General features: G+C 37.6%; 1 protein-coding gene across 2 annotated transcripts in view; it reads left to right on the top strand.

Annotated features, from left to right (window-relative positions):
* The window catches only part of Plod (procollagen lysyl hydroxylase), a 43636-nt gene that overhangs the window by 22602 nt on the left and 5828 nt on the right, over positions 1–15206 (top strand). For both annotated transcript variants that reach the window (XM_089243736.1, XM_089243735.1), the window contains 5 exons: positions 5383–5521; positions 7953–8066; positions 8673–8741; positions 10016–10120; positions 10343–10489. In XM_089243736.1, coding sequence (XP_089099862.1) covers positions 5383–5521; positions 7953–8066; positions 8673–8741; positions 10016–10120; positions 10343–10489 — 574 coding nt within the window. The remainder of the gene's footprint in view (positions 1–5382; positions 5522–7952; positions 8067–8672; positions 8742–10015; positions 10121–10342; positions 10490–15206) is intronic.

Raw genomic sequence — 15206 nt, 5'->3', positions numbered from 1 at the left:
ATACACTTGCTGATCATTTAGGGAGCGCTAGCCCGGGTCGATAAGATGCTCGCCTAAAGTACCAAAGGATGTTTAGAGGTGTCGCGAGTTCGATGCCCGGTTCGTCCTTGTCAGAAAACTTTCCTGACACAGGGGAACAACAGAAACGCGACATTACCACACAAAAAGATTGCTACCGCAGGGAGTCCCACACCGAGAACCGCACCAACCTCTCGGTAAGCATAAAAAGTCTGCCGTTAGGAATCGGCATTAAATTGTAGGTCCCGGTCTAGCAGAAAATGACCGTGGTGCGACAAAAAGGATCAAATGATCATCTGGGCATTTACCCTGGAACTTGTAGAGCCATGATATCAGCAGTACATTGTATCTTAGCTGTATTGGCTCAAATTTGGTGTTAGATCCATGCTGAAACCAGAATTTGAGCTTGTTGAGCCAATACTACACATTACTCACTCGGCTGTGCTAAGAAATTCATATTTTTAAATCGAACTTTTACGAAACCTCGGCTTACGAATTCTTTCGCTAACGAAGATTTTTTCGAAGTTTTTCTGCCTTGGTAAACGGCATTTTAGTTGATGTGGATGCATGCGCTAACATAACATAAAAGAGTCGCCGCGTCGTAGGCTAAACTTTTGTGCTAATCTAAATATATCCAATAAGTAACTATCATTTAAGTCAGATTAATTCATTTCCACCACGGAATCGCTTTCTGGCTCTAAATCTATTTTTATCTTTCGGAAATATTTTGAGCCAGATCATGTTATTTGAATAATGAAGCTAAGAGAAAATGCACTGGAAAAAAGAGAAGCCTTGGACATGAATGATTTTGAAGTGGCAGAACCGCCCTTTAGGAGCGTGCAGTAGGTGCGGTCGCACCGGGTCCCGCACTCACGGTAAATTATTAGCGCTTTCACCAATTCTGAAATTATTTCTTGCATTGATTCTGTATTTTCATCAATTATATCTTCCGCAAATTCCGAATTTTCATTCATACCGGAATCATAACATCCATTAATTCTGAATTTTTCTCCGTTCTAGAATTATCACTTCCATTCATTCTGAGAATTATTTCATTCATCAATTCTGGAATTGATGAAAGAAATGATACATACTATAATAATATATACCATAATAATACTCTTAATACCAAATTAATAACGGTTTGGATATCCTGGGAATTTATCTTTTGCAACTGCATGTACGTGAGCGAGAAATGAGCTGATCTTTTCACAATGGCTCACGAATCCGTCTGCATAGCGTACATAGAAAATGTAAAATAAAAAGAAATCAAGTTTTTTTTTATCTCCTTTAATTCTTCTTCACTCATTTGTGAAGTTGTTTTTTCTCAACCTTTAGTTAGTATTTGTCTTTTTTTATAGCACTTCTTGGTGCCTTATAAATCGAGCCCGGAAGTTTTGGCAATAAAAAAGGCAACATAGGCAGGAAAAAAGGCACTAAAAATGCCTAAAATAGGCACTAAAAAAAGACATTTTTAATTTTTTAAAAAAAGGAAAGGTAACTATAAAAGATACGATATTAACGGTCCGAATACTGGCTTAAAAAATTGACTGCACTCATTGGATCAATTTTTCAACAAGAGATTATAATAACTGCATTAATAGCTCAGTTGATATTATTATACATAAAAAAGTGTTTGTGGTCCTTCAAGGTTAGGTCGGAGTTTGATTCAATCGAACACCTCATATGTAATGTTCTGACGTACAAAATAGCGCTAGCTGAAATTGAAGAATAATTATTTCAAAACTATCTGCAGTCGAGGCTCAATATAACGACCCTTTTTCGTCCCGTCGAAAACGGATGTTATATTTTTTTAAATGAATGTTAAACATATATAACATGTTATATGTTATATATGAATAACGTTCGTATGTTATTCGAATAACATACGAACGTGAATATGAATAATGTGAAATATGAATAACATTCGTATTTCACATGGAATTATTTAAAAACATTTCCATAACAACGACATTATTTTTGTCAAAATTTTCACATATCTAGTTTTATATTCGATCGGTTTGCATAGATTTAAAAAAAATATCTCTCAAGTTCTCTGGAGATGGTTTTTGCATGTCTAAAGTTACTTGTCATGGTTGTTTGCAGTGCATTTATGGTTCAGAAAAATAAAATCAAAACACGCACCCCAGGGCCCTCTAAACAGCTCCTACCCTACCCTACCCAGTGTGAGCCATGGCCTATTGATACAGTAATCGGTCAGCTAGCTATTCATCTACAATGAGGGCCGTCTTAAGAGCATCATGGGCTCCCGGGCCAAGTGATTTTTCTGAGGCCCTACCAAGCAAACTCTTGAAAATTTCAACCACATTTAATTTTTGTGAGGCCCCCGCTCCGTGCCCGGGTGGGCCCATGCGTTAAGACGGCATTGTCTACAATGCTGTGCAGTGCATGAGCAAGACATGTTATGTGGAGCATGTGGAGAAACAAACTTTTCTAATTTATTCTCAGCTTTTCTTGTTCACTATATAGTACTACTATACCAGAAATGCACCTCGTCCATATTCCTCTGCGGAACCTCTAACGAATTGGTACATGTTGGAATGTGGGTGTATGTATACTGAACCTTCCGTGAAGTTTGTTTCTGTGTAATACTTGTGTAGTGCTGCTATCTGCAATCAACTATATAGTACATGCATCTTCAACCCGTTGTCGCGAGCACCACGGTGCTCCCTGAAGCACCCAGAGTGCTCGATGCTCGTGCCCGATTTCGTGCTCGTGAGCACTTTTAATAAAACAAATTGTACAAATTGCATTCAAGGATTAAAATCATCCTGATTTCCTGCATACGCAAGTCCTACTTTCTGAAAGGGTGCTCTCCTTTTGATCATGAGTACAGACAGTGCTCGCAGCTAGAAAAAGGTTGACCTGAGGTATAGTACATGGGTTGCTTTTATCTATAGAGCTCTCAATATCTTGATGCGAATTCGACGGTATGTTGATTGGCGCTGTGTCTGAAAGAGGAAAATTCTCTCTTTGTCAGTTCTATGCCCATTTTCTTGTCTCTCAGGAACTTACGTCTATTTGCGTTCAAATGGGACAAGGAGGGTCCTTGAGGAATGCTTGCGGATAAGAATTGATACCAAAAGTTCAAGATTAAGAAAAATTATTTTGAAGTTCTCAATGCTAAAATATTTAAGTTCTACAGAATATGTCTCCTAAAGCTCACGAAAAAATTTAGAACAATGTCGAAACAGGCAGAAAAAATTAAAAAAAAAGACATTTTCACAAAAAAGGCATTTATGGCATTTTGCCTGAACTTCCGAGCTCTACTTATAAAACTTATCTTGAAATTTTGGGCCGTTTCTGGAACGAATTAAACGATTTTCCTTAGAAACCTATTAGGCATCCTGTTTTGCCTAAGGAACGTGATTCTGGAACGAATTATCATAGTTAGCCGAGGTATCATGTACGTGTATGGTACAAGGATGTAATAATCTCTAAGAGGTTATTCTTTCCTCCATGTGTATGATACCTCGTCCTCAGCGCCGTCTTAACGCATGGGCCCACCCGGGCACGGCCCGGGGGCCTCAAGGAAAGAAGAGCCTAAAAAAAAAACGAGTAGTTGAATTTTTCGAAAATTGGCCAGGTAGGGCCTCAGAAAAATCACTTGACCCGGGGGCCCATGATGCTCTTAAGATGGCCTTGCTCGTCATGTATTTACTGGATGGCTAGCAACAACAACCTTTCGAATGCTTTCTTCATCTCGGCGTTTCTGGTCTGAACTGAGGGGTTTTGCTTGCCAACTTACGCTTTAGACGGGTTAGTGCTTGAATTCTGATGAGGGGCATGGAAACAGTTTTTATAGTATCGGCTTTGGAAACCCCCCCCCCCTCCCCATCAAAATTCAGCAAATCCGAACCCCCCCCCCCCGATGCTGACGTAATACTTGAATGACCCCCCAACAGATGCACAGTTAAGAGGTTAATCTTCAACCTGCTGCTCGCGAGTACCATGGTGCTCCCCGAAGCATCAAGAGTGCTTAGTGCACGTGCCAGATTTCGAGCTCACGAGCAATTGATCGACGCTTCAGTTAAACACCCAGTAAAAACTGCATTCAAGGATTTTAACTAGGCATATTTTTCAGGCATATGTATGTCAAAGGGATGCTCTTCGTTTGAAGATTGGTGTAGGCAGTGCTCACGACTCGAGAAAGGTTGAAAATTCTTGGATTAACAACTTCCTACTCTCTACGGAGAGACTATCAAATGTGAGACCGGCTCTCATTCGCTCCTCGAAGTTTAAAAACCACAGAAAACCAGAAAACCAACTTCAGCTGAAGACCACTGCGCCTCGGGTTAGAACCCGAATTCTCACGATGAGAGTCCAGTACGATGCTCATATGACCGCCAACAGCTCCAAGTGCAACTGCAAATATTTTCACGCTGCCGATCGGAATCAGCAATAAATTTTATTTCCGGCCTAATTAGCCCTCGTGTGCGGAAAGTGACCAGTAGTGCGACAACAATGATCAATATTTATGCTCACATAAATCTTTATGGTGAGAATTTTCAAAAGAAAAAATGATCCCGTGATCGACGTCTTTCCGACTGTCCTGTGTAGAGCAGTGTTTTGGAACCTATGGTTCGCGGACCTTTAGGGGTTCCGTGAATACGTTTTAAAGGGTCCGCGAGATCATTTTCATTTGCTATCATTGCATGAATGACACATTTAGTGCTGTGAAATTGTGATTTTTTTAATGATAATGTGCAAATTAAAAAAAAAGACAATGCATTTTGTATTTTATGGGGTTGGGATATCATTGAAATCGACCTTAAGATCTACAGGGGGTTCGCGGGTGCTTTCACTTTCACTATAGTGGGGGGGGGGGGGGGTCCGTGGCACTAAATAGGTTGGGAAACACTGGTGTAAAGCAGAGTTTTCCCAACCTGTGGTCCGAAGGCAGACTGGAAACTTAATTCTGATTGAACGAAAACTATTCCATAGTATTCAACTAATATCAATGACATTCATATAGGTGTAAATAATAAATCAGGCCAAATACTGTAAATTAGTGGTTCACCAAACTGTTTCAGAAATTTTAGCGGTCCTTGGGTTCAGAAAGGTTCAAAGACACTGGTGTAGAGAGGATTTCATTTTGATCGCATTTTTTGTATCATGGTAATTTTTTATATGCGCTAGGTTTAATCAGGCAGGTAACTGCATTGAGGTATTTAGGTGGCCCGGAATAGCCTTGGAAAAAGTTGGCGAATGTTAGAGTTGCTACAGGGGAAGCGACAACATTTTCTTGATGACTTTCTTTCCTACACAAACATATATATACATATTTTTTCAATGTACATGCATCATGTGGAAATTCATCCATCCATTTATTTATTTTTAAAGCGGCGTTTGGAATGTGCCATTCATCAGTCAAGTTTATTTGATCCATGGCTCGCTTCTGCAATCCATTGAAGACAACCAAGTGTTTGTTCATGCTACGTTAGATCCTGACATGGCTTTCTGCAAGAACATGCGAGACAAAGTGAGTTTCAAATTACCATGATAATTCGGAAGATTGCTTTGCCAGCAAAAGCAGAGCTGCTGAGATATTTTTGGCATTATGTTCAAACTTTTTGCAATGTGTCATTTTGGACGTACATTGATCTGTAGAAATTGTTGATTACTATTTCACCACCACGGTTGTAGCCAGAGGGGAAGGGGGTACTTTTGGGTGTGGTCCGGATGGCCTCCTCCAGTGAGATGCTAGACACTTAGTAATATACTATACATGGTTAAGTCTACAGTAATGTCAGTTTACGCCCACTCCTCTAAAACACCAATTGCCCCTCTGAAAAAAATTTCTGGCAGTGAGCAGGGAGAAGGGGCCTTGTGGTAATATGATTTTGTGTTATGATTTTCTGAAGTATGTAAACGGCTTTTCATCTAGGTAAGCCCCTCTCAGAATATTACTCTGTCCCGGGGGGGGGGGGGGGCACATCCATGATGCAACTAGTATTAAAGCACACATGCACCTCGTTCATTCCTCTGTGGAACTTGTAACAAATTGATACATGTTGGAATGTGCATGCTCGTGTTGTGAACCTAACGTGAAGTTTGTTTCTGTGTAATACTTGTTGCAGCGCTGCCACCTGCCACCATTGTTTTTTAAACTGAGTGAAGTGTAATGATTGAAGATTTGCACTGTTGTAGGCCCGTTGCTCTCTATGGCCAGACTTCTTAACTGGGAGATCGGCATGCATTCACACAACCACAGAAAACTAACTTTAGCCAACCACCACTGTGGCAATAGTGGGGTTCGAATTTGGGTCCTCACTATGCAAGTCAGTCACTATGACCACTGGACCACCACAGTGGCAGATAACAATATCAGTGATTCAATGAGCACCATCTATTGTATTGGCATTAGAGGGAGATAAACTTCTTCCCCTTCCCGTTCAAGTAGTCTGTAGTGTGCTGTACAAGCTATAGATTAGGTGGGGGAGTATCTCTAGAAATTATACTACTACTTAACCAAACATGCACCTCGTGCACATTCCTCTACAAAATTTCTAATGAATCGGCACATGCCGGAATGTTTGTTCTGAGCGTATGCTTGACCTTAATGTATTTATGTTGTCGAGTTGCGCTTGTTTCATAATTATACTAATAAATATGTTATTAGTATATTATCAAGAACTGTACCTGTTGCAACAATAGAGCTTGGAATTTATTTATTGATTTATTACTGATTTTATGCATGTGATTGGTTTTATTTAACACATTTTATTTTGGTTTGATTATATTAGCTGGAACTCACTAGCGATGTGTACAATTGCGCCTGCTCATGTATAAAAACTTGTATTTGCTGCTAGTGATGGTCGGTGATGCAATTTTAATATTCAATAAATCTTCGGAGGCATCATGGGACAATGTACTTAAATCACCCTGTGTGATAGAGCCTTAATTTTCTTGGGGGGGGGGGGGCATGGTTTTGGTATTATAAACTTGACTTATTGAGCCACATAATATTTTCAAGTTCAGTTTTCTGCAACAGACAAACATAAACAATATCATTACCATAAGTTTTTAACAATTGCGCAAGCAACAATAGATCAGATTTCACGCTGAGACAAGGCAGAAGGAGGAAAAAATAAAGTAGAACAACTGTAGATTTCCAGGTAAAAATGGGATTATGATCTTTAAAGTGTATAAATTGACCTCTAAATTGCGTACAGGAGCCTCCAGTGTTTATTAGAGTGTCTGTTGTGGCAAAGAAGGGCATATGTGATGATGTTCATGTTCATTTGCACACAGACGAGGGGTCAAGGTTGTGGTAGAGGGCTCAGCCATCCAGCATTTTAATTGTCAAGCTAGCTGTTGAGGTTTGTCAGTGATATACTGCCCTCTTTGAAAACAGACCTCTCCTTAGTGATGGAAGGAGGCCATTCTGCTGCTTTTGCTGTGTGTTTAAGAATGGCACCTGCATTGGACGCTCATCTGCAATATGCCGCGATATATTTATACTTGCATAGAATACAGGGTTCATTGAATATCCAAATATAAATAATCCAAGTTGCATACAACAGGCAACTTGCCTAAAGAGGTGGCTGAAAAGATAAGAAAGTGGGCTATAGCTCAGTGCAGTAAGTTTGAAGTGGGCGGCAACAAATTTGGTGAATGACTAGTCAAGAAAATTAGACTAGAAGGGAGGAGCATAAGAAAAATCAGCAGCTCTTGATTTGGTGAAATCATAAATCCTTCTCTCTGGCTTTGACATACACTTCAAGAATCTGATTATGCAAATTAATCAGATTCGAATAAAAAAAAACTCTTTCGTGCTACAATGTTTTGCTTATATGTGTCTTTTATATTAAGTAATAATGTAACCTTTTTTTTTTCACAGTCAATTAGTTTCAAAATGTTATTATCAGGTTGGTCTTTCTAAACTCCTAAACTCATTTTCAAAATTTTAGGGCGTTTTCATGTACGTGTCCAACAGGGAAGATTTTGGCCATTTGATCAACAATGAAGCATTTGATCCTAATCTTCTTCACAGTGAACTCTATGAAATATATACAAATCAAATTGTAAGTTATAAAATACCATTTCAAATTTTTCTTAACCTTTTAACGGCCCCCAATTGGGGACATTGGTTTTATTAATTAGAAAAAATATTTTTCTTACATGAAAGCACTTGATTTTTTTTCCTGAACGTGTGAGATTCCAAACTTAATTTGCAAAACAAAAATTTCATTCATTTCATTACTTATGTCATAATTTTAATTTTTTAAAAATTAAATTTATGAAAAAAATGAATGAAAAAAAATTTCTGTATGTTTTCTGGACTTGCCCTATTCCCATGGACAAGGGCGAGTCCAGAAAACACAGAATTTTGTTTCCATGAATTTTTTGGTTGAAATCTGAACTAAAAGATCAGGAGGGGAAATTTAGAAAATCAATTTAAATCTTAATTTGGCCATTAAAAGGTTAATACTCGATAAATATTGCTTTGTTAATTTTATTCCCCTATGATAAACATTCATCTTTACAATATGCAATATGAGCTACTTAATTTGGATATTTTAAACAAATTTCCAAGTTAGCATATGCACTTGAAGAATGAATGTCACACATCTGCTGTGAATTATGATTAATTCATTTCACTAACTATTTTTTTTATTCTATACTTTGAGGACTGGGAAAAACGGTACATACATGAGAATTACAGTAAAGTTCTTCAGCCTGACACTACGTTAGAAATGGTTAGTATTTGTTATTATATGTATGGTTTTCAAGCTCTAGGTTTTTAGCTTAATATTTATTCTGGGAAAAAATTATAAATTTCTGTAATCCCCGCTGTTATGAATACCATTCAAATCATGAAGTAACCACATTATGGTTTAAGAGTAATGAATGTGTCTTTTTCTGATACGCACCTAAAGGTGTGTCTACATCCCTGTACTATGTGTTGCCCTCTAGTGGTTTGCTAAAATTTCCCAACAATGTGTATGGATATCACAAAACATTTCATTGTAAGGCAAGCAATGCGCACATGACATATTACTACTACACTGTGCATGCACCTCACCCATAATCCTCTACGAAACCCCTAAAAAATGGGTAAATGTTGAATGTGTGTTTATGTGTTGTGAACCTAACATGAAGTTTGTTTCTGTGGAATGCTTGTTATGTGTTGCTTGACAAGTGCTGCCTTTCGTCTTCTGAATTCAGAAGCAGACACAAGACAAACGTCTAACTTGAAAAGCCCCACTGACGGTTTGTACATTAAAGAGAGTTGAGTTGCTCCTCTTGGATTTTTTGTATTGCCAAGACTGTGATGCTGTAATCGCAATTAGGTTTTGCATGGGGGGGAGGGAGGGGGGGGGGAGGAGGGAGAAGAGAAGAAAAGCAAAAGTCACAAATATGTAGACATACCTTAATGCTCTATTCTAGAGATCGGGTTCCCAAAAAATGTGATACTCCTATCCCCTTTTTGGTCTCACTAGAACAATCCATAGAGCCATAACTTTGCATTGGAGCATGTTTCCAGTGAAGAAAATGAGGAATTATTTTTCTGAGAAGTGAGGCGATGATAGATATAAGTTTGTCTACACATGGTCTAAATCAAGTGCAAGCAAATGCCTTGGCAAAAATATCTTGCATGATCAAAAATAGCTCATATCCAATGATAATAATAGTTGAGTAATATAGTAATTCAGAAATGGCAACAACATGACCACAGATAAAAAATTACTTTCTCAGGCAGTCTCACACTGAAGGATTAGTTCACCAACTTCTCAGTGAGTATAAAAAAGGCAAAATGTTGAACGCTGCTGTTTGGAATCAATAATATATTGTAGGTCCTGGTCCAATTAACCCTTGTGTGCAAAAAATAACTGCGGTGGGACAAAAATAGTCAAATTAATAAGGCGATTCTATTATTCTATAGTAATAAGTGTAATATAAGTGGAAAGTGTAACTATAGGTAATATGTGTGGTATGCATAACGTATTAATGAAAATTTCCTCGCTTACAGCCATGTCCAGATGTATATTGGTTTCCTGTTGTCACTCCAATATTTTGCAAGCATTTGATAGATATAATGGAAAACTATGGAAAGTGGTCTGATGGAACAAATAGTGTAAGTTTTATATAGTTTCCAATTTTCTTAAATATAGGAACTTCCTGAGACTTTTGGCCCACAGAGGTGGGGCACCTCTGGTGGAACTTTAGGCCACCTCTGGTGGCTACTTTAGTAGAGAGGTACCAATGAGAGAGTTTTATATTGCTCATTTTCATTTGGAAAATATTTTCTTTTAGGATCTATATATTGATCTAATTGACATTCTCTCCCTCCTAAAAGGACCCAAGATTAGCTGGTGGATATGAAAATGTTCCAACGAGAGATATTCATATGAATCAAGTGGGTTTCGAGCAGCACTGGCTATATTTCTTGAGAGAATACATTCGTCCTGTGCAGGAAAAAGTTTTTGTTGGCTACACTCATGATGTGAGTATTTTTGTTTACCATAATTATCAGTTGTCATAGATCATATCTTCATTATTCATTTTCATATTTTTATACAAATACAAACGCAAAGGCCACAACAGACAAATTGCCCAACAAGGTGGCTTGGTTAAAATTCCTTGTTTAATTCAAATTTTTTGGATAATTCAAAGTTGGGGGTAGGGGGGAATAATGATTTTTGTATGGGCAAATTTAGTTTGGAAAAATTCTAAAAGAAGCCAAACTTTGCTTTTCTCTATCAAGTTGTTAAACAACAAATTTTTCAAGACTAATAAAAGTTTGAGAAAATTCTGTTTTTCTCCACTCTTTTTCTTTTTTAAAATAATTTAAATATCGTTTTAGCATTGTTCATCTGGAAATGTATCGAGACTGTGTACCACTTAATGCCGATTATGCTTTTCATCCTATGGATCCAGAAATTACAATTAAAATCTGGATCTTTTTTGTCATCATTAAGAGTGTGGAAAACTATTGAAAAGTTGAGATTGTAATATGTTAATGAAAGGATAGCATAAGAATGATCAACAAAATTTGGGAGACAGTTTTGTAATGGATGATCATGAACTGTTTCCATAAATCAGGCTTTGAACATCGTCAAGAATTTCTGCAGGATAATCACACTCAATAACTTCATCATATGAATTAATTTTACAGATTAATTGCTAGTTTGGAAAAATTCATTCACAATTAATTAGCAATGATAATGTAAATCCCCTAAGCAGAATATAATAAAAACTGTGACATACGTTGCAGAACAATTTCTGGAAAAATTCGAATGGGAAAAGAACTCTCTTTCTGGGGAGAAAAACATTGGTAATTTTTACTGCGGAACATTTTCTGCCAGCTGAGGCCTCATTGCAGAACAATGCAGAACTTTTTTATATACAGTCAAATCCCGTTATAACAAACTCTAAGAGACTGGAGAAATCACTTCGTTATAATGAAATTTCGTTATGAAGGAATTCCAGGTTTTGCATTGCTCCTATATAAACACTTAAAAGGGGGATTAGAAAAGTATTCATTAAAACGAGATTTTCGCTATAACGGTATTCGACTGTACAAGCTTATCATTGTTGTTAATGTTAATGCTATATGGAAGAAAAGGATGGAAATTTCACTGTATTTCAAATGGCGCAAAACCTTTTTTTTTATTGCAAAATACGCGCACATTACACAAAGAAAAAGGAAGAAAGATATATGCATATATGAATATACACTATGTACATGAAGGTTTTTAACAGCTGGCTGATGTGAAGATATATTTAGGAAAGAGAGAAAAAATTCTAATGCTCTTGCGGGGAATCGAACCCACATCTTTTCTCTTGCCGGGAGAGCGTCCTATATCACTAGACTGCAAAGGCAACGAATATCTCAAATCTTTCCTTGGAGCTTGTGTGCACTGAATGGAACCATACATGGACTGTCGGACCTAATTCAGGCTGAAGCTCACAATGGCTAACACTGCCACCAGATGGCGACTTATCCGAGTATCATGTCACTCTCTGCCATCTTTCTCCGCAAGGGCAGTAGAATTTTCTCTCTTTCCTAAATATATCTTCATGTCAGTCAGCTGTTAAAAACCTTTGTATGGATAGCGGAGAGTGACATCATCCTTGGATACACTATGTAGCCACTAAGTCCTTCCAGGAAGCCAAAAAGGATTTGTATTTACTTTTACAATATTCAAATTTTTTATATTTTTTGCATGTATGAAATATTTACTAAATGTAAATTATTTACAAAAATGAACATCACCTGAAATCCATTAACCACATGTCATTTGAGCAAATCTTCAAAATGCTACTGAAGTCCACTTCATAACTATTAAACTATTTGAATTTTTTTTATACATATGTATGTGTGTACCTTTAGCCCGATGTTCCCGTGGATCATTTTGGCCCGAAGTGGCAAGAGTTTGTACGCCGTATCATTGCAGAGTATAGGAAAACTGTGTATGTTGGTCCTCCCATCCAAGTAAGTGTGTCCTTGTAAATATACCATGGCATAATATGAATGGATGGCATGGGATTTCTAAAGTTTTGTTGGAGCTATTGGGATATATGGTGTAAGGAGACATTTTTGGTGATGGATTTCAGGTGTCTTGCGAGAATTAGGTTCTGCTCTCTGGTATCATAGTGGTTTTTCCTTTTTTGGTATTTCATCATGTCTATCATTCAACATTTCAATTGAAATTTGTGCTGGTAATGGACTATATATTATGAAGGCAAGACTATGTTTTGGTTCTTCCTGTGACAGGTTATCATCATCTATATTCTCCTTACAGGCTTTTTTATTTATTATAAGGGGTCATTCAAGTATTGCGTCAGCATCGAGGGGGGGGGTTTAGGATTTGCTGACTTTTGATGATGGGGGGGGGGGGGAGAGGTTTGAAGGTCGCTTACGTCATCAACCACCCCTTTTTGAAGATATGAAATATTCTAAGTTGCTGATGAGGGGGGGGGGGGGGGTCAAAAATGGCTGAAAATCTGTTTACATAGTACTTGAATGGCCCAAGAATACTTGAAAGGTCTCATTGACTTAAGTTATACATCTACTTATAATTACTATTACAATAAAACCTCTCTTAACCTACGCCCCTCAGATGCGGTCACCCCTCTTTTATGGCCAAATAATAATTTCCCATTGTATAATAAAAGTATGTATTTCAAACCCCTGATTAACAGTTACTCCAACTTTTATGGACAATTTTTTTGTCCCACTGGTGTCAGCAAAAGAAAGGTTTTACTGTACTTATGATTACTTATTAATTTGTATAATCAAAATTTCCCCATTCTGAACTGTCTGAAGCTATAACTATTTATCAAAAATGTATGGAACACTGAGAATATCAGATTGAGGTGTGGTTACCAGATTCTGAAACTTGGTAATATACGTATGCGTGCGCACCCTTGATAACGCCACTTACATGTTTTTGCAACAGATAGCACCATTACACAAATAAAGACCAACACTTGTTTCTCAACCGAAACATCCACCTTTTAATACACATGCAAAATTTTTCTTTAGGTCATAACGTAGGGTATTTATCAAGAAATTGGGTATTGAGAGGTGTTAATCTACCCATTTTGTAAAATGGATAAAAGAAATAAGAAGCGCCATCTCTAGGTAGAAGTCACCAGACATTTTTTTATTGACAAAATTTGTCCAAAACAGTGTATTTTTGACTTGTCTGGCTGGGACTTAGGGTACCCCTTTCCCATGCTAGCAGACACATTTGACATAATTTCTGATTACTTTGTGCTGTCCTAAGATTTCAATTCAGTTATAGGATGTAAAAATTATTAGGCACCAATGACAATTTCTTAGTCGCTATGGCAACCTGGTGTCTGAGATTTGTCCAGCCCTGGACTCCATAATAATGAGATCTGATGCTATGATTTTAAAAAAGTATGTAGATTGACTGGTTAATATATCCAGCCAGGCAGAAAGAACCCCAGGTTATTGATTTCATTGGGAGACCATGATGCTGTTGAGACTACCCTGGGTAATCCCCTTGCTGTGCACAGCTTTGATGAATGAAAATGATATTCTCAAGATGAATGTTTTGTGGTTGTCTTCATCCTCTAGAGCTGTTTTTGGGCTGTTCTCTTCATAGTATTTTATGGGTTACATGGGACTGGGGCTAAAATATACTTTGTCTTGCTAGGAGCCAACTTGGAATTTCGTTTTCTGCAAAATTTCAATTGGGATTGGTCAGTGTCTAAATATGTATAGGAAAAAAACATTATAAACATGCAGTAATATCTGTTTTGCAATGTGTTTTTTTCCAAGTAAACAAAAAGAAAAATAGTGATACCTGAAAATAAGGACAAAAGGGGGAAATATTTCAAAAACATGTGAGGACACTTAGAATGACATAAAGAATAAGAACATCTGATAACCCTTACAATGAGATGATAGGGAGGAAAACAAAATCTCTGCAAAGTTTCTTGGGCAGAATAACAGTTATTGAAATGGGGATTGGTTAGCAAAACACATTCTTAAAAACTCAACATGATAGCAAGGTGTTTCAATCATTTTGTACTTCTGTCCTAGCTGGGGATGGACGACCTTTTTTTTGGAAAGCGGTGGCATATAGGTACCATCTGTCAATGGTCACTTCAGGTGTGAGAGGGAACAATTTCTTCTTTGAAATCTCCGGTACTGAACTTGTGGACCTGATACATAATGGTAGTGGAATTGTATGGCTAGCACTACTACCTGAGCAAAACCAAAAATCACACTCTGACAACATAAATACATCCCCCCCTCCTCTTCTTAACCTATACACACCTCATAAATATTCCTCTAGGGGGATTTCTTATAAATTGGTGCATGGCAGGATGTGTTGTGTACTTGTATATGTGTGACCTCAATGCATTTAAGTTGTCAGAGTTATGTTTGCTCTGTATGATATTGGTGCCACCATTTTTTTTCCATATTTTGAAGTGAAAATAGCAACTGTCAGAATTCTCATGTTATGTAAGTATCATATTGAACATCTGCCAACTGAGCACAACTCCAGTTTATTGCTGCGGGCAATTTACTAAGTGAATTGTGCTGGAAGTATGTGTGTGCTCTTAATAGTCTGAAGGTCTGTCTGCTTTCTGTAGAGAAACGTTTTCAAATGAGAGCCCTGCTGGAATTTTCGGCTGAAAGTTAGAAAAATGCAAAAAACCATCTCAGCCGACTACCATTG

The sequence above is a fragment of the Pholcus phalangioides genome, unplaced genomic scaffold, assembly GCF_987345545.1.
Source record: "Pholcus phalangioides strain wild (caught in Gottingen) unplaced genomic scaffold, Ppha-v1.0 ptg000015l_1, whole genome shotgun sequence".
NCBI classification, from domain to species: Eukaryota; Metazoa; Arthropoda; class Arachnida; order Araneae; family Pholcidae; genus Pholcus; species Pholcus phalangioides.
The sequence above is the reverse complement of the archived record's forward strand: the minus strand, read 5'-3'. Positions and strand labels throughout refer to the sequence as shown.